Consider the following 20,409-nt stretch of genomic DNA (forward strand, 5'->3'; position numbering starts at 1 on the left):
CTAGGCGCTTCAGTCGGGAACCGCGTGACTTCTTCGGTTGCAGGTTCGAATCTTGCCTCGGGCATGGATGTGTGTGATGTCCGTAGGTTAGTTAGGTTTAAGTAGTTCTATGTTCTAGGCGACTGGTGACCTCAGATGTTAAGTCCCATAGTGCTCAGAGCCATTTGAACCATCAATAGCAGATGCTGTACTGTTTGCTGATGACACCAGTCTATTTGTCAAAGCTACGAATGAAACTGACTTACTGGAGAGAGTCACAGTAGCAACAGAAGAAGCAAACATGTGGTTTACAAACAACAAATTAATTGTTAATGACAAAAAACAGTTTGGATGAACTTCAGACATATAACAAACAAAGTAAATTCTGGCCTAACTGTAAAACTTGGGCAGTGTAAGATAGAGCAAACCCCCCCACACTAAATTTTTAGGATTATGGCTAGATGAATATTAAATGTGGGAGAAACATACAGAAATGTTAAACAAAAAATTAAGTCAATATTGTTATGTTCTTAGAATACAAAAAAATTTCTGTAGTGTTGATGCAGTCTTATGTTCATACTTTGCACTCATACATAGCACACTAAGATATGGTATCATTTTTGGGGGAATACCAGTTTGGCCAAACACTTGTTTGTGCTTCAAAAGAAGGTAATAAGGATAATCAGAGGTACGACACACAGAGAATCATGTAAAAAATTTTTCAAGGAACTACAAATCATGACTCTACCATGTATCTATATTTATGAAAGTAATCCCAAAGAAAGCAGGTGTTGACAGACGTGAAAATTACTGAACTATCAGTTTAATAAGCCACGGCTGCAAAATACTAACACAAATTCTTTACAGACGAATGGAAAAACTGGTAGAAGCTGACCTCGGGGAAGATCAATTTGGATTCCGTAAAAATGTTGGAAGACATGAGGCAATACTGACCCTAGGACTTATCTTAGAAAATAGATTAAAGAAAGGCAAACCTACTTTTCTAGCATTTGTAGACTTAGAGAAAGCTTTTGACAATGTCGACTGGAATACTCTCTTTGAAATTCTGAAGGTAGCAGGGGTAAAAAACAGGGAGCAAAAGGCAATTTACAATTTGTACAGAAACCAGATGGCAATCATAAGAGTAGAGGGGCATGAAAGGGAAGCACTGGTTGGGAAGGCAGTGAGACAGGGTTGTAGTCTACCCCCGATGTTATTCAATCTGTATATTGAGCCAGCAGTAAAGGAAACAAAAGAAAAATTCGGAGTAGGAATTAAAATCCATGGAGAAGAAATTAAAACTTTGAGGTTCACCGATGACATTATAATTCTGTCAGAGACAGCAAAGGACTTGGAAGAGCAGCTGAATGGAATGGACAGTGTCTTGAAAGGAGGATATAAGATGAACATCAACAAAAGCAAAACAAAGATAATGGAATGTAGTTGAATTAAATTGGGTGATGCTGCGGGTATTAAACTAGGAAATGAGACGCTTAAAGTAGTAAAGGAATCTTGCTATTTGGGGAGCAAAATAACTGATGATGGTCGAAGTAGAGAGGATATAAAATGTAGACTGGCAATCGCAAGGAAAGCATTTCTGAAGAAGAGAAATTTGTTAACATCGAGTATAGATTTAAGAGTCAGGAAGTCTTTTTTGAAAGTATTTGTGTGGAGTGTAGCCATGTATGGAAGTGAAATGTGGACGATAAATAGTTTAGACAAAAAGAGAATGGAAGCTTGCAAAATATGGTGCTACAGAAAAATGCTGAAGATTAGATGGGTAGATCACATAACTAATGAGGAGGTATTGAATAGAATTGTGGAGAAGATAAATTTGTGGCACAACTTGACTAGAAGAAGAGATCGGTTGGTAGGCCATATTCTGAGGCATCAAGGGATCACCAATTTAGTATTGGAGGGCAGTGTGGAGGGTAAAAATTGAAGAGGGGGACCAAGAGATGAATACACTAAACAGATTCAGAAGGATGTAGGTTGCAGTAGGTACTGGGAGATGAAGAAGCTTGCACAGGATTCAGTAGCATGGAGAGCTGCATCAAACCAGTCTTTAGACTGAAGACCACAACAACAACAACATGTTTTATGAAGGCACACCAGGAACATTCTTTGTTAAACAATCAAGTTCATAACTACAAAATGAGAAATAGAGATGACTTTCATAGAGAAAGTCACACAAAAGCTACGTATCAAAAAAGTGTGCTTCAGCCAAAAATGTTATTTAGTGCTCTGCCAAAGGAAATTAAAAGTATACCAAAATTCCACATATTCAATAAAGAACTTTAAAAAATGTTAATCAGCAAGAGTTTTTATAGTGTCAAGGAATACTTAAATCACCAGCATTCAATATACAGTAGCTTATTTCCTTTGTCGTAATGACCCAAAATGCTCATTGAAAACTAAATTGTATTCATCTATTATTCTAATTTAGCATATTATGAATGTTGTTACACATATGGTTTCATGTTATATATTACCCTTATATTTTATTTATGGACATATAATTGTAAATCTCTTCATGTCGTATTTTCTATGTAAGGCAATGTATGACAAATCCTATATAATTTTTTTAATGATGAGATACAAGGATGGACATATAATTGTAAATCTTTTCATGTCCTGTTTTCTATGTAAGGCAATGTGTGACAAATCCTATATCGTTTTTATGATGATGAAATACAAGGATGCTAAGTAAATAAATGAAGAACAACCTGAAAATTTGAGCAGGAGGGAGCAAGTACTTAGGACTGTTGATTTTTAAAAGTGTGTTACTTTTTAAGAAAAATTATTAGTTGCATATTAATTACATATCCAGTACAGTTTATGATGTTAATAATCTTATAAGAAAAATTGTAAACCAGTTTTTGTGATTTGATGAGTATTTTGTACATAAAGCCAATGACTTGAAATTGTATGCTATGAGACAATAAACATCTATTCCATTCTTTATATTACATGCTTTAAATGCTAAACCAGAAATGATAGTGGAAATGTTACTCATTGACCGTTGATCATGAACTGCTGTCAGGAGCTGCACTGATATCTTGGGGCTACTCATTTGTTGGTATCATTAAGAAGTGGGTACAGATTTCCTTATATAACATAGAGCATAAGCACTAAAATAGCTTTTGACACTTTCTAACATGACACTAGAAAACGTTTTTCTTTTTACATATTCCTAAAAAAGTATTGTACCAGTAACAAGTCTAATACATACTAGAATAAAATTTCACAATTGTGTGTGAGAATGCCTGAACAGGAAGCTCCTGCATCAACAGCAAAATATTGCCAAGATGAGTGAAAAATATTATGATTATGTAATAAGTTTTACCAAGATGACAGTGGTTGTAGAAAAATACATAGATGTATAAGTTTGCTACAATAATTAGTGCTGTAGCTTATTTTTATTCAGATTTTATATGAAAGTAAACTCAAGAGTGTAAATATGTTTTTTCACTCACTTAGAAATGTGTACAGTTTAATGGTTAGGTCTACTGCAGTTGTTCCTGGTAACATAAATGTTATTATTATTACTAATAAACTAATAGTGCATTAATAACTTACCATATTTGTTTCATATGATCCTCCATATTTATTTTTGTTGCTTGAATATTGTAATAATTAATCTGTGAGTTGAATATTCTGTGAAATAGTTCTCCTTTCCAAATTTTTAATCTATTTTTACTACTTTACATCAAGAAAGGGACTGAACAAATGAATCAATCAGAAGTAACTTTAAAATAAGTGTTTTCATGTTTGCCAAAATATTGTGACTCACTTTGTTATGTAACAGAACAATCTCAGAGCTGCTACAAACCAAGTTATTTAAAATAAATTTTTGTTCTATAGTGGTGTCAAGATCGCAAGTGTGTTGAAGTTGGAGATCGACCTGATCCAGTAAATGGCGGGTGGGGGGAATGGGGATCATGGAGTGAATGTACACGCACATGTGGTGCTGGAATTTCCACCATTGAAAGAGAGTGCAACAACCCAATTCCTAAATTTGGCGGGAAGTATTGCCTGGGAGAACGTCGTCGCTACAGACTCTGTAACACACAGGTAAGCAACGTAACTTATATTATTGTATAAATACCAAACATTCTACAGTGCAGTTTGCTATTGACCAACTGCATGTTACTCTGTTTCATACTCATGCTTTACATTTTCTTTCAAAATGTGTTCTTTGTTTCACTACTTTATTCCTTGCCAATTCCTGATTAGGTCTTTCCTAGAAAGATGTCAGACTTGGAATTGTAATCTCCTGAGGCAAAAACAATCTCTTCTTATAAACCAGTTTATAAGTAGAGAAGCCCAGTCACCAAATAACCCTCCAGAACAAGTATACTTAATGACCTCATAGGACAATAGTTCACTACAGATACAGTGTATGACGTAGTCATGTTGCAAGACAGATACAGTACAGTTCTAGCTAGCATAGTAAATAGCACAATGAGTATGCGTAGACTGAGGGCAACAGCATATGTAGACAGCATGTCACAGGTGGCACTCGGTGGTATCTGCAAAGCAGGCAGTCCCTCAACCGCAGTGTATCTCCATGGTGGTCAAACTTCACAATAATGGATGTGGAGTGACTGGTATGTTGTATGTGCCAGAGGTTCAATGACAGCCAATGTCGAAAATATTGGCTGGTGCCCAAAATCTAGGTGGAAGCCCGGTGGGTTACTACATTCCTTCTTCCATGGGGAAGCACTGAGCTACATCTCGATTAGTTGATCCCCAGCTGGCGAAGCAGCCAGGCAGCACTCTGAACCAGGATGAGGACGATGTCTGTGGAAGCCTTGGATGCCCCTCTGGTTTTACCAGCTCCCAATCAGCACAGACAGGAGTGTATGGCTGGAAGGTCACTGCCTGGTGGCACAATCGGAGTCTTAGTGACTTCAGTGCTGGTAGCTGAGGTCACTTCATGTCCAAGTTGGGATCTGGAACAGAAAGGAGCTGCAGTGGTGAGTTCAGCGTCAGCAGGCCAGTACCATGTCTGATCTTCTTCTGACATCTCGTCCCTCTCAGGCAGCCTATAAAGAGAGGGAGATGAGGAATTGGCTAGAATTGGTGAACAGAACTGAGAACTATATGGCAGGAAGAGCTCAGGAGCAGGAAAGGAGATAGCAGAGGGTCCGGCAGAGGAGGAATGAAAGGTGGTGTTGCCACGGTGTGTGTCTGTCAGAGGGCTTGGACATGGCAGCAAGTTGGTCCCTCACTGCAAGCGGTGCTGATTTTGATGGCATGTCACTGCCTAGTCACCCATAGCCAGAGTGAACACATGGCATCCCAGCTGCTGCCAGACGATCATGGAAATCTACTAGTACTGACATCTGAAGGCCACAACACACAGGTACCTAGCCGGAATTGTGGAGACAGTGCTGTGGGCAGTCTCACAGGCACTGGCAAAATGAGATTTAAGAGTGTCTGGACTGATGGCCATAGAAATGTTTATCTAGGCACTTCTCCCCTGTCAGTTTCAACCTACAGGAACTCAAAAAAGGGTTAGTGGCTCATCCCTTTCAGAACAAAGTGCTCTACCAACTGAGCTACACAAAAACCACTCACAACCCATCCTCACAGCTTTACTTCCACCAGTACCTCATCTCCTACCTTTCAAACTTCACAGAAGTTCTCTTGCGAATCATGCAGGGCTAGCACTCATGGGAGAAAAGATATTGTGGATACATGGATTAGCCACAGCCTGGGGGATATTTACAGAATGAGATCTGTGCTCTGCAGTGGAATGTGTGCTGATATGAAACTTCCTGGCAGACCGAGACTCAAACTTGGGACCTTGGCTTTGATGGGCAAGTGCTCTACTAGCTGAGCCGCCCAAGCACAACACAAGGCCCACCTTCACAGCTTTACTTCCACCAGTCCTTCATTTCCCACCTCCTAAACTTCCTGAGTTCAATTCTCAGTCTGGCACACAGATTTAATGTGACAGAAAGTTTCATATCAGTGCACACACTGCTGTAGAGTGAAAATATCACTCTGGAAACATCCCCCAGCATGTGAATAAGCCAAGTCTCCACAGTATCCTTTCTTCTAGGAGTGCTAGTCCTGTACAAGTTTTGCAGGAGGAAAAAAGTGACGTTTGTGATGTAGGAGATGAGGTACTGGCAGATGTAAAGCTGTGAGGACAGGTCGTAAGTTGTACTGGGGTAGCTCAGTTGGTAGAGCACTTACCCCTGAAAGCCAAAGGTTCCACGTTTGAGCCTCGCTCCGGCACACAGTCTTAATCTGCCAGGAAGTTCAATATCAGCACACACTCTGCTGCGGAGTGAAAATATCATTCTGGAAAAATTTCCCAACTAAGTCATGTGTCTGCAAAGTCCTTTCTTCTTGGAGTGCTAGCCCTACAAGTTACGCAGGAGAACTGTGAAGTTTGGAAGATGGGAGATGAGGCAATGGTGGAATAAAGCTATGAGGACAAGTTGTGAGTCATTTTTGGGTACCTCAGTTGGTAGAACACTTGCCTGCAAAAGGCAAAGGTCCTGAGTTGGAGTCTCAGTCCGGCATACAGTTTTAACCTGTCAGGAAGTTTCATAACAGCGCACACTCCACTGCAGGTTGAAAGTCTCATTGTGGTCTACTGTTTGACACCATTGTGAGAGGAAGTCCTTCTATAGTGAAAATTTTGTTGAGCACCGTGGCTCCAGCCTCCTCACTATTGTGGACTGACAGTTGACCATGAACGGTAAGCTTGAGCACATATTGAGGACAGTCGTCCACATGGTACCTGTGAAAGGGCCCACATACTCAGCGTAAACCATTTCCTTGGGCAAGGGTGTGTCATCCAGAGTGAGAATGTTTGGTAGGGAGTGACTTGCTGTTGTTCACACTGATAACTGTTGCAGACAAGACATTTGACCTGATGGTGTATACTCGGTCATTGAACAAGGTGCTGGGTGGACAGTTTAGTTCACAGGTCACCTCAGTGATCTTGGTGCAGCAGCCACAAGATTTCTGGGTACAGAGGAGGTTCTGGCAGGACCACCCAGATAGGCAATTGATCCGTGGTTAGTAATATAACTCTGTCCACCAGGATTAGCCACCAGTAGTGGAGTTGACCAAGAATGTAGTTCAACCAGCCCTGTTGTAAGATGGATTCCTTGAACATGCTGGGAAAAGCATCCTCTGCCTATAGAGCCACTTCATCCAGCTGATAGCAAAAAGTCTTGCCTTGGTTGAACTCCATGTTGAAGCCCATTGGAAGATGGGACAGGGCGTCCACATTGTCATGTTGAGTGGTATAGTGGAAGTGAATTTTGTAATTGTAACTACTTCATATGAGTGCCCAGCTCTTGAGTTGGTGGGCTTTCCTCTTGGGTAGCTTTGCTGCAGGGCTGAAGAGGGAGATCAATAACTTATGGACCATAATGAGGTAAAACTTTATTCTGTAGAGAAATACATAAAAATTCTTCAGCACAAAGATTATTGTGAGGACATCTTTTATGATATGTGAATACCTCTTGTTCGTGGCACTGAGCATCTTCAACGCAAATATGATCAGATGCTCAGAACCATCTATTTGTATATCTCCCAAGACAGCCTCCAGGCCCTATTCAGAGTTGCCTGCCACAACAAGTAGCTGTTGGCCCAGTTGAAATGTGCCAAGACATGGTGTCTGCACAGTTGAAATGTGCTGAGAAGTGGTACTGATAGGAAGACCTGCTTCAGTGTTTTGAACACCTTTGCATATGCCTCCACCAATACACAAAGCTCACCGTTCTACTGCAGGATGTTAAGATGTTGAGCGGATGCACAACTGACACCACACCTGAGATAAATTTTCATTAGGACATTAATTTCCCAGGAAGGACTGGAGCTCCTTTAAATTTATGGGTCAAGGAAGTATGATGACTTATTCAACCATCTTCTATGTGGGCTTAATACCTTTTGGAGAGTGATGTGGTATAGTGGAACGTTTGAAGAAAAAGAGATTTTTCAAGATTGCTTCTGAGGTCTGTGGACTGGCGGGTGTGGAGCAGCTGTCCCAGGTTTTGTAATTGTCCTTCCATTGTAGTCCCCATCAGCTCAGTGTCTTATAAATAATTTATGCAGCCTTGAAAATCATGCAGCAGTTGCTCGAGGAACCTTTGAAAGACTGCTGGGGCACTGTGAAATGTCCCCACTTCTTTGGAAAGCATTCCATTTACTATCAATGTGAGGAGAGGGCTCTTCACATGTTAAAGATTACATTGAATAGTAATTTCTGCACTTACAGAAATAGGCACATAATATTTGTCTCCTCCACCAACAGATAAAATCCGGCAAAGCTTAAAGAATTGTATTTATAAAGCCAATTCTCTGTTGTTTTATGTTTTGCTGGTAAAGGCAATACTTACCTTAAATTCCTTGGGATGTAGATTGCTCCATTAAGAAAGGAAATCCTAGCTCTTATTGCAGCTGCTCCTCCTATATACAGAGTTATTATAATTAAACTTCCAAACTGCTGTAGAAATAACTCCACTGGTCAGAATGATGTCAAACTGCAACAGAATATTATCGGAGAAGGGGGAAAGCATATGGCAGAAGAAAAATAAATAGTTACAAAATGTAGCAATAGATGGCACTGTAAGCATCATAATTTAATAGTGGTCGACTACAAATGACAAATGAATCATACAACAATGCCTATGGTGAACATTTGACATTAAATAAACTGGAACTACTTAGCGTGCAAGGGTGTACAGGTCTGATACTGTTAGTTAAGTAAGCCTATCCACCACGGCAAGGTCATATCACATTCGATGGGAAAAATCGGTTTTTAACTGTCCTGACGCTAAATACCAGATAAAAAGCACCACTCGCATCTGTTTTTAATGGTCCTGAGGCCAAAAACCACATAAAAACATCAATCAAATCAAATTGGATTATTAATTTCCTTATGACTACTGCAAAACATGTTCAATATCCAGGTAAAGATCTTTCCAGTCTTCTCTAAATTTTCTATATTTCTGTAAAATTTAATTTCTATGTGACCAATATTGTTGCTGTTTACTTTCCAATTTGTACATTTTCATCATTTCTTTATTAATTCTGTTATCCCAACTGTTTCTTTTCTTTCTTGATGAAATGTTCTAAAGAACATCAGAATGAGGATATTTAAGTAAGCCTCAACCATGAATGACTTGAATATCAGTTGGAACATCCAAATGTTTGTAGCTTTTCAGTGTATTTACTACCTATTCAGTGATTATATCATGAATACATAGATTTACTTAAAAATAACCATAACACAAATGTTAATTTATTGTATACAACTTTCTGGTCAGTCTTGTAGCATCGTTTAGGAAAGGGAGAGCAAACTCTTTTATTACACGTGTAAAAAAACTTTTACAGTTATGTGAATGCTTACATTCCATACATAAATCACAATATAAGTACCTATCAGTTATAAAATACGTTTGACTGGAATGAAGTCAGTTGCTCAAAATTTCATCAGTTCTTAGTTCTGTAAACTGTATTGTTATATTTTGCAGCCTTGTCCTGAAGGAGAGCCAAATGCCAGAGACTTACAGTGCTCCCAGTTCAATAACAAAACATACAACAACAAAGTGTACAAGTGGGTGCCATATTACGACAAATGTAAGTGTTTGAAAAAGTAAATTAATTAATAACAAAGCTAATGAAATAAAATTATTTTGTTTTTATTTATTAGAAACTTATACTCATGCTATGTTGACTTGTTTACTTGAAGTAGACTTCATTTTCCAAAATTTTTGAGAAGGTGATGCATTCTGGAATAGTATCTCATCTGATCAACAGTAATATGTTCAGCAAATCACAGTCTGGATTTCAGAAGAATTGCTGACTCACAAAATTTCACAAGTATTAAATAACAAAATAGCACCCATTTACATTTCTGTGACTTATCTAAGGCATTTGACTGTATGAATCACAATATTCTGTTAGATTACAAGATTCATGCCATTGATGTTGAAGCCAAACAATGGATAATGTCATATCTTACCAAAAGAATGAAGGAAGTTGTACTTAGTAATTCAACCAATGTAGTCTGGAGACATTAATCTGACTGGGGTAGAAATAACATATCAGAGTCCTCAAGGCTCAACCTTAGGTCTGCTATTGTTCCTCATATATGTAAACAATCTTCCATCTACTATACAGCAATGACACTAGTATTTTAATCAATCTGAGCATACACACAGCAACAGAAGGAATGGTAAACAAGGTTCTTAAACAGGGTGGCAATTCTTCTAGAACACCTAGAATTATCAGGGAATTCATTTTATCTGGAAAAGTCAGGGAAACCTCAGGGAATTTTGGGAGTTTCATAAATCCTCAGGGAAATCTAACCTAGCATTGAAATTAAATTTTATTCAGTTTTATAAATCACAAATTTTAGCTTACTTAATATTTGAAAGTGTATTAATTATATGAATACTATCCCATATAAATTATTGATGTTTAAAAACTATGGTTAATCTATTGCTTGTGGCTGCTAAATAGCTCAACTGGGAGCAAAGAAAAGTCATCATTGTGGTATGCTCCCCCCCCCCCCCCTCCCAGTTTATCAGGAGTTTCTTGAAACCACCTTCCTCCTCACACCTGGGATTCTCAGGGAATTTTTTTTTTTTCCAAGTTTGAGTAGCCACCCCGTATTATTGACTGGTTTTCTGAGAATGGTCTTGCCCTCAGTTTTAAAAAGACACAAAATGTTCAGTTCTCCAACCCAGGGATACTACATCCATCATGAGTATAACATAAGGTGAAGAAATAATAAATAAGATGGAAACTTTAAAATTCTTAGTTCAATATTAATGAAAATTTTAACTGGAAAAAAACACATTTTATAACCATGAGAACAACTTAGTTCAGCCACTTTCACACTTAAAATCATTTCAGATATTGGGGAGAGACATATCAGTAAGTTGACATATTCATTCTAATGTTATATAGAATAATGTTCTCGTGTATCTCATCTTTTAGAAAGAAAGTCTTCAATTCTCAAAAAAGGACTATAAGAATAATATCTGCTGCTCACCCACAATCATGTTGTAGACATCTGTTTAAGGAGTTGTGTATTCTGACAACTGCTTCCCAGTATATTTATTCCCTCATTAAGTTTGTTGTAAATAATCAAATGCATTTCAAAAGGAACAATTATGTACATAATTACAATACCAGGAAAAAATGACTTTCATTAGTCCACATTAACAATGTCTTTATCACAGAAATGGGTGCACAGTGCTGCAATTAAAATTTTTGATCACGTACTGAGTGATATAAAATGTCTTAAAATTTGAAAACAAACTGAAAAAGTTTCCCCATGACAACTCCTTCTGTTCTACAGAAGAATATCTATTACTGGGTGGGTAGGAACTACTAACTCACATCTGTATATTTAATAACAATAAGAATAATAACTTATAAATGATCAATATGTAGCTATGTTTCCAAATTAATCTGTGATGTGAATGTAAAATTATTCCTTCCGTATCATTATTATTTATTGTGCAAAAAATCCATTGAACATGAAACTAACTAATTGAACCATGTGGAAAACAAAACAACTTTGTGACTCAGGCAGAACATGGAATAGTACTGCCACAGTTAAATAAGAAATCAGACACGAAAATGGTCTCTAAAAGTTTTCAACTGCTGAGCTGTTCTATTGAGGCCTTATTTCAAATTTTGTTAATGAAAAGGATAAAACAAGAGTTCATGCCCTGCAAAGGTATACTAAAAATCAATTATCTAGAACAGATAGTAATAGGGAAATTGAACTGTCTGCAGACGGCCAAGGGCAAAGTATAGTTACTGAATTTCAGAGTAAAAGCAGTCAGACTTTAAATTAATAATGGAGCCATCCATGATATTCAGTGGAGCTAGAGGAATAAGTTGGGAGAAGATTTCCTAGTTTTGTGTCTTTCCGATGGGATCAGATCATGCTGCAAGGAATGAAAGAGTAGCTTTTTAAATCTTGCTTAAAAGAGGAATGTATGATCTGAGAATAACAAATATCATTGTTTTTTTTGAGTGCCACTTTCTTATAAGTTGGTGTAATGATCCAGAATATGCAAAAACATGAAGACAGGAAATATTTGCAGGCAGCTTGAAAGTGCAACATTTTAGAACATAAAGAATTTAGGGAAAAGATTCCACACTACACAGTATTTTCAAATAAATAGACTAAGGAAAAAAAACTTTAATTACAAAGATTTTAGAAGTAGTAAATAAGATCTCAAATGAGCAAAGTGATGCTATAGAGGCATAACTGTCATGGATAGAAAGTATATGTTATCTGGAGAATCAAGTCTAAAATCTGCCATCATTGAAGCTTCACTACTCCAACCCAAATGTGAGATTTCATTAGAGCAAGGAAACACTCCCATTGTAACCAGGAGTCCAGCCTCGAAGGCAGAGGCAGAGACAGACACAACGGTCATGTATGTGTGAGTTGTGCTTGTGTGAATGTGTGTATGTTTTCTACTTGAGAAGAAAGCCTTCTGGCCGAAATCTCAAATGTATAGCAGTCTTTTTGTTGTGCCTATCTGCCACTCAACATCTCTTCTATATGGTGAGTAGCAATCTATCATTTTTACAATATTCTCTCTCTCTCTCTCTCTCTCTCTCTCTCTCTCTCTCTCTCTCTCTCTCTATATATATATATATATATATATATATATATATATATATATATATATATAAAAGAAATTTTGCTACAGGAAATTGTATAAATTTTATAAATGTCCTAAGCAACGAGTCCTGTGTGAATACCAATGATGTATATAATTCCTTCTCTTCGAATTTCATGGGGTATATTGAAATGTGCTTTCCAAAGAAGCTGTCAAGAATCAGGTACAATGGCAAAATAAATGCAACTTCCTGAATTACATCTGCCAATAAAAATTCTTGTAGTACTCTAAAAAGACTAAGTTTTAAAATGAAAACATCCACAATCCATATTTCAAAGAACATATTGAGAATTACAAGAAAGTATGTTGAAAAGCAATTACTGAGATAAAATTTATGACTAGTGACAGCATAATAAGACAGCCTAATAACAATCGAAAGCTATTTTGGAAATGGTGAGCACTCAAACAGGGTAGAAATGTGAAGAACAGGATATAATTTTTAAAATGCAGAAAATGTTAACATTTAAAAATGTGTCAAATTATGTAAAGAACCAGCTGACAAACTCTGCACTGCCCAGGTATTCATGTTGCCAATTTTCTATTAGAAAAGAAAACAAAAAATGAAGTACATTTGTAGTGAAGTATCAAAAAAATTTCATTTTCATGTTTTTGTAAAAACACCTTTGAAATTATGAAGAAATCATAGAAAGAAATGTACATAACATACAAATGTGTATATACAATATCCAGATTAAGAAAGATGATCCCAGACAGTTTCTGTAAACTGGGTATAGCTGCTTCACATGCATATTATGCAATTTTGTAAATGTCTCTATGGTAACACCTCTTCATAACTCTACAGATAGCTATTGTTTTCACTTACAACCATTTGAATTTCAGTTGAAAGCTGTCAAAAGTGCTGCCAGTAGCAGGAATTTCCTTAAGTTCACTCGACTGTAGGAGTGTGTTAATAATAAAGAATAAATGTATTAAAACTTCATGCATGAAGCAGCATTTTTGTATGTATCTCATTGACTATGAGATCACATCTTCACATCTCTTGAAATGTGCTGTACAGTGATCTATTTGTGTAGGTACATTCCACAGCATGTATATTCTGTCAGCGAAATATGTTGTGAATAAAGTTATTAGTAAAGAAGTAATAAATTTAAACAACATACACAGTGCGAAAGTTTTTCACATGTTTATGACATCATATCTCCTGATCTAGGTGTCATACGGTGATATAATTTTGCTGGTATGTTCAGTGGCATATGTGGATACTACCTGCAATATGTTGTGAATAGAGTTGGTTGAAAAGAAGTAATAAATTTAAACATCATGCAGAATGCAGCTGTTGTTCTGCATCTCAGTGTTTACGATGTTGTATCTCCTGCACTATATATGCTACCGTGATATACTGTGGTAGGTGCTTTTAATAGCACATGCGGATACTCCCTGTAAAATTTATTGCAAATACAGGTAATATCACAGGATGCAGCAGTTTTCCACACATCCTATTGTTTATGACATACCTCCTGAACTGTGATAGGTAGGTGGTTCTTATCCCCACAGCAACTGTTGCTTGACAGTAATGTATGTATGTACCGAGATTGGTTGAAATTGGTCCGATGCTTTAAAAGGAGATGTGAAACACACACACACACACAAATAGATTTTTATAATATGTATGGCCAACTTCATTATGCAACAACTACATTAAGCTCAAAATTCAAAAATCTAGAAAAACCAGAATGTAGCTTGAGAGTAGATCCAAAAATGAACACAAAATGACAGGGAGCCTGAAACATTAAATGTTGGGAGGAGAAGATAGTGCTATGATCTGTCATAATCAAGACTTTTTGTAAAGGAAAACATGGTCCACAATAGGCTGCAATATTCTTTGACAGTTGAGCAATCGGCCGATTTCAACATTCATGTCATTTTCATGCACATGTGAAAAAACATCACATGATGTATCACATTAGATGTTACACATAATTCAAATTACTATTCCACACTGGAGGCCACATTTTACATAGTCCATATCTGATAAGTGTGGCCCCAAGTGCTTGAATTATGCGCTATGTCTAGTGAGATACATCATGTGATGTTTACCCCACATGTGCTTGAAAATGACATAAACGTCAAAATTGGTTAATTGCACAATTAATGAAGAATATTACAGCCTACTATGGACCAAGTTTTCCTTAAAAAAAATTCAGAGGCTGTGGCCCCACACAAAAGCAAAATTGTAACAAAAATTGAGACTGCTGCACAAACTGTAAGACCCTTGGCATACATTGCCAACTTATCATTTCCTGAAAGGTTGAAAATATCAATACTGAGGCCATTACTTTTAAAAATGGTGACAAATATTAGATAGAAAGCCATCGACCAATATAATTCTTTCTGCCATACTCCAAAATATTGGAAAAATTGATGACACACCAAATCAAGAAATATCTGTCTCCATAAGTTGTTAAACAGTAATCAGCATGGCTTTAAGACAGATAAAAACACAGAAATGGTGGTAATGTGCTACACTGAACAAATCGTCAGAATCCGGAAAAAAACAATAACATATTAGGAGTTAATTTAGATCTCTACAAAACATTCCATACTGTCAACCACAACATTCTTTTAGAAAAATTAGATGCACTAGCTATTCAAGTGCTGGGCAAAAAGTGGTTTGAATTTTACCTGTGAAACTGAACTCACAATGTAGGACTGTGGCACCTTATTCCATTCACATAATCAGTCATACATGATAAACACATCCAAAACAACATACACGAAATAATGGCAACAAAATATGACAGATTTCATGCACACCACTAGCCACAGACTACCAGATTCTTTTGCACAAGATGCAATTTGGCTTCACATATTCAATTATTACTATCACAGAGATTGGCTTGCAGTAGGTAAGCTTCATATGACATGGCGTACAACCAGACTTTTTGAAGGCATCAAATAATCATTGCAACTGGTTCTGTAGATAAATAATTATAAAATACAATCTAGAGGTCTTCTGTAGTGCAGTGGTAAAGTTACAGATTGAGATACAAAAGATTGTGGGTTCAAATCCCATTGAGTGACAATTTTTTTTTAATCTTTACCACAATGACTCTGATGTTCATTGATTTCAATGAATTGGTTTCAATGTAGTTTTTTTTTTATTTTAATCTTTTGTTGTGTCATTTTCATCATCATATTGACCATTTTATTTTCTGTTATCTGTCTTCCTATCATTCTTTTCTGATTTGGAAACTGCCTGAATAGCCTATAACATGTAAATGAGTTCCAACCAGGACTGCTCATCGGCTGGTATTGCATCAGCTCGCATAGCAAAAGCAAGATGTTACAGCTCACTTTTGGCACTGACACTTGAATTTTTTCCTGTCTTCAGTTTACTAGTACAGGTTAGCTTTAATCGCTGTGAGCAGAGAGAGTGCAATTAATAGTACTGTCGCAGGCTGCTGACCGCCTTTTTCTTGGATATATTACATATCAAGAGGTTGTGGTTAGATTAGGACATGAGTGTAAATTCAGGGCTTCAAAATGTGTTGCCTGCCTTTGTTCAGTCATTGTTTATTTACAGTCAGCTATGGACAGATCATCTAATGTTCCCACCATACCTGATGGCAGTAACTTCCTACATCACTCCGCATTACATGGACACAATTTCAGCGTGTGAAATGATCTGCCATGTTTGCATGTCACCTTTAACCAAGTGGTAGTCGACGTAGCCATCAAGTAATTTGTAGTACAATAACCCAACAAAATTCTGATTCTAGGTAAAATTGCTTAGTGGATTGAATAATTCTATCGAGTAAAGTCAACCAGTCTGATATGGCAATGGAAGATAGCAAAAAGAAGGCTGAAGTTTTAAATTTTGCATTTAAGCAATCATTTGTGCAGAAGGATAGTACAAACATACTGTCATTTGACCATCACACAGACTCCTGTATGAAGGACATAGTAATAGACATCCCTGGCATAGAGAAGCAACTGGAACGGTTGAAAGGAAAGAAGTTTCCAGGTTCTGTATGTAAGAAGAGTAAAAGAACAGACATGCAAAATTACAGACCAATATCATTAACACTGGTTTGCTACAAAATTCATGAACATATTCTACATTTGAATGTAATAATTTCCTTGAGACAGAAAAGCTTCTGTCTAAGAATCAGCACAGATTTAGAAAACATCACTCATACAAAACTCAGCTTCCTCTTTTCTTGTATAACACCTGGCAAACCATGGATAAATGGCAACAGGTAGGTTTGACATTCCTAGATTTTCATAAAGTGATACAGACTGTTAACAAAGGTGTGAGCATACAGAGTGAGTTGCCAGATGTGTGGGCAGTTTGAAGACTTCCTGAGTATGTTATCCTCGATGGTGATCAATTGCCAGAGACGAGGGTATCATCAGGAGTGCCACTCAGAAGTGTGACAGGATCAACTTTATTCTCTGAATACATAAATATCTGACTGACAAGTTGGGCAGCAGTCTGCAGCTGTCTGCCGATGACGCTGTAATATACAGGAAAGTATTGTCATTGAGTGACTGTAAGAGTACAAAGGTTGACTTACACAAAAGTTTTAACTGGTGTGATGACTGACAGCTTGCACTGAATGTAGAAAAATGTAAGTTAATGCAAATGAGTGGGAAAAACAATCCTATAGCATTACTAGTGGGTTGCTTGACACAGTCACTTTGATTAAATGTCTACACTTAACATTGCAGATCGATGTGTAATGACACGAATACATAAGGATGATAGTAGAGAAGATGGGCAGTTGACTTTGGTTCATTGGGAGAAATTTTAGGAAAATGCAGCTCTTCTATAAAGGAACTAGTGTGCAGGACACTAGTGCACCCATTCTTGAATACTGCTCATGTGTGCAAGATCCCCACTGGGACAGATAAGAGGAAGACATTGAAGCACTTAAAAGGTAGGCATCTAGATTTGTTACCTATATGAATGGCTTGACAAGAAATAAACTGCCTCTTAGTAAATTTCTGAATTTAACTTTTAAGTCAAAAGGCTTCAACTTGTCTTTAGAATGAGAAGTCAGTTGGCACATGAGAACTGTGGAGATGCTTTGTAAATTCAAATGAGAATCCCTGGAGGGAAGACTATGTTCTTTTTGTGAGACATATTGAGAAAATTTAGAGAAATGACACTTGAGGCTGACTGCAGAATTACTCTACTGCCACCAATGTACATTTTGCCTTAAGACCATGAATATAAGATAAGAGAAATTACAAGCAACTGGGAAAATAGTCAAAACGTAAACCCAGATATGATGCAGGGTGCCAAAGTTATAGACAGAGTAACATCTATGCACAGAGACTCAATTCCATCTGTTTAGCTCTTAGAATTACTTCAAATATTTTTACCTTAGAAGATGTCAACATAGCATACTTTGGCTATTTTCAGCCTCTTGCAAGATATAAAATAATATTATGCAGTTTCACCACTTGCTGCCCAGAACAATTTTTTTATTACAGAAGAGTGCTATCTGAATAAATATCCACAGTCCTCCATACACACGCCGAAATCCATATTTGGAAAGCTTAAAATACTAACAGTATTTGCACCTTATACATACAGATGTGCCTTATATATATCAGGGCCCACCTTGAAGAGTTTTAGACAAATTCTGATCTTCATTGTTACAATATCAAGAATAAAATAGACCTACAAGGGCTATTCAGAAAGTAAGGAATGATAGGTCATGAAATGGAAACCACAGTGAAAATCAAAACATTTCATTTGCAACAGTTAGCTTCAACTTCCAGCTACTTATCTCTGTAGTCGCCGATCCAATTTAGATGTTTGTCATAGCGTTGTACCAACTTTCCAATACCCTTGTTATAGAAGGCAGCTGCCAGTGCTTTCCACCAATTCTCTATTCTGGCCTACAGCTCATTGTCTGTGCCAAAATGTTGTCTTCATAGCCAGCAGTTCATGTGAGCAGAGATGAAACTCAGAGGGAGACAATTATGGGTTGTATAATGGGTAATCAAACATTTCCAGGTGAAAACAATGCAGGAGCATCTTCATTGACCCTGCAGAATGCAGCTGAGAATTGTCTTGAAGAAGAAAATGCACGACAGTTATGTAATGTTGGCTGCATAACGTCAGGTGAAATTTCTCACCAGGCCCTCGAACTTGGTGAGAGACACTATTGTACTAGGTATCTTTATGTGCTCCCTGTGTGCTCAGAACTAAAAAAGAATGACAAAACGTGATCAACAGGTATACTATAGACGCTGCCCAACACACCTGTACAAAACTTCATCAGATTTTCACTGTGGTTTCCATTTCACGACCGATCGTTCCTTTCTTTCCGAATAACCCTCATACATACACAGCAAACAAAAAGAACTAACACACAAAGGAATGTGAGCCATGTCAGTGTTGTTCAACTTTACAACAGGCTGTCAATTGGCGTCAGAAAATTGCATGACAAAAATAAATTTAACACTAGAACAGCAGAGTTACTGACGTTCCTTTAACAGCACAAAGAGTCACTTGACCCAAACAAGTATTTTATATTATTCTACTATAATCCCTATTTTTTGTGAGTACTAACAACAATTCTTTAACATGTAATTATTACATTATTTACTTATTTCAACAAAGAAATGTCTTACCAGTTCATTATTGTTCCTCCTAACAAATTTCCCAAACAGTTTAATTTCATAAACTAACTATTTTTAGAACCTTCCAGATACATTTAGTATTTGTGCTCCATATCATACTCACGTGTATCCTGTACATGGATTTGTTGTGATTTCTACATAAGTCATTGGAATCTGCTAGACATGCTTTGCACAGGTGATTTCTGATCTGTAGGCAATTTTTCTGCAGACAGCTTTGCAGCACTCTGCATAGTTGTTGCTTGTCTTGTTGCCTATGCAAACGTTGATTAGGCACTTCTTCCTTTTTCTAGATGATTTTGGTCCTGTATCATGTTCTTTTGTCCATTCTTCTTCTTGCTCTTTCAATCCCGTGAATTCATTCACCAGCAGAAGTGTCAACTTCTTCCTTTCCATTTTGTTGTTCATTACTATTTTGTAAATGGCCTAAGCATTTATTGCTGCCTTGTCCAAGATGACATAGAAGACATGCATCTGCCATCTCCTACATGCAACCTTTGTAATATAGATGGTCATTTGATCAAACATGTCTACCCCATGTCTTGTTGCATTGTAGTATGTTATTCCTGGTTTCTTTATTCCTTCTTTGCTTATTGCTATGTCAGTATGCAGTGTACTGAGAAAAATTTCATTTTTATTCTTTTTTCCTTGGTATACAGTCATCGTGCAGTATTTTTGCCAGTCTGTTGCAGGATGGTAGTGGAGTATATTTCAGATTTGGTTTGTAATGAAGTTTTCTTTTCTTTGAGCTTCTTAGCAAGTTGAGGGGATGGGAAGAAGTTGTCTGTCATCATGTTTCTTTCTTGATTTAGAAATGGCTCCGTGAGACACAGAACAACATACTCTCAGAGTGGTCATTTCTCTGTATGCGTATCCTCTTTTCCGAGGTATGGGAAAGCATTACAGATATACTATGTCGCTACATCAGCAGCAGTCCAGAAATTGAGAACATATTTGTTGGGTTTGTTGAGCCTGAATTGAATGAAGCAGTATATTGTTTTGTATGATAACAGTTGTTGTCTGTGGTTATATCTTCTCCAGGGTGACAAGAATGGATACTGTTTTCCATTGAATTTCCCCAAATTTCGGATACAAGAGCGAATTTGTTGGCTGGCATACATTCATCTCA

At 37.2% G+C, this 20,409-nt stretch overlaps 1 protein-coding gene across 1 annotated transcript in view; it reads left to right on the forward strand.

The window, feature by feature from the left end:
- Nucleotides 1-20,409, forward strand: part of LOC124805111 (A disintegrin and metalloproteinase with thrombospondin motifs 7-like) — a 267,102-nt gene that overhangs the window by 149,321 nt on the left and 97,372 nt on the right. Inside the window, exons 7-8 of the mRNA XM_047265562.1 lie at nucleotides 3,844-4,053; nucleotides 9,486-9,591. Coding sequence (XP_047121518.1) covers nucleotides 3,844-4,053; nucleotides 9,486-9,591 — 316 coding nt within the window. The remainder of the gene's footprint in view (nucleotides 1-3,843; nucleotides 4,054-9,485; nucleotides 9,592-20,409) is intronic.

This window comes from Schistocerca piceifrons, chromosome 7 (assembly GCF_021461385.2).
Source record: "Schistocerca piceifrons isolate TAMUIC-IGC-003096 chromosome 7, iqSchPice1.1, whole genome shotgun sequence".
NCBI lineage: Eukaryota > Metazoa > Arthropoda > Insecta > Orthoptera > Acrididae > Schistocerca > Schistocerca piceifrons.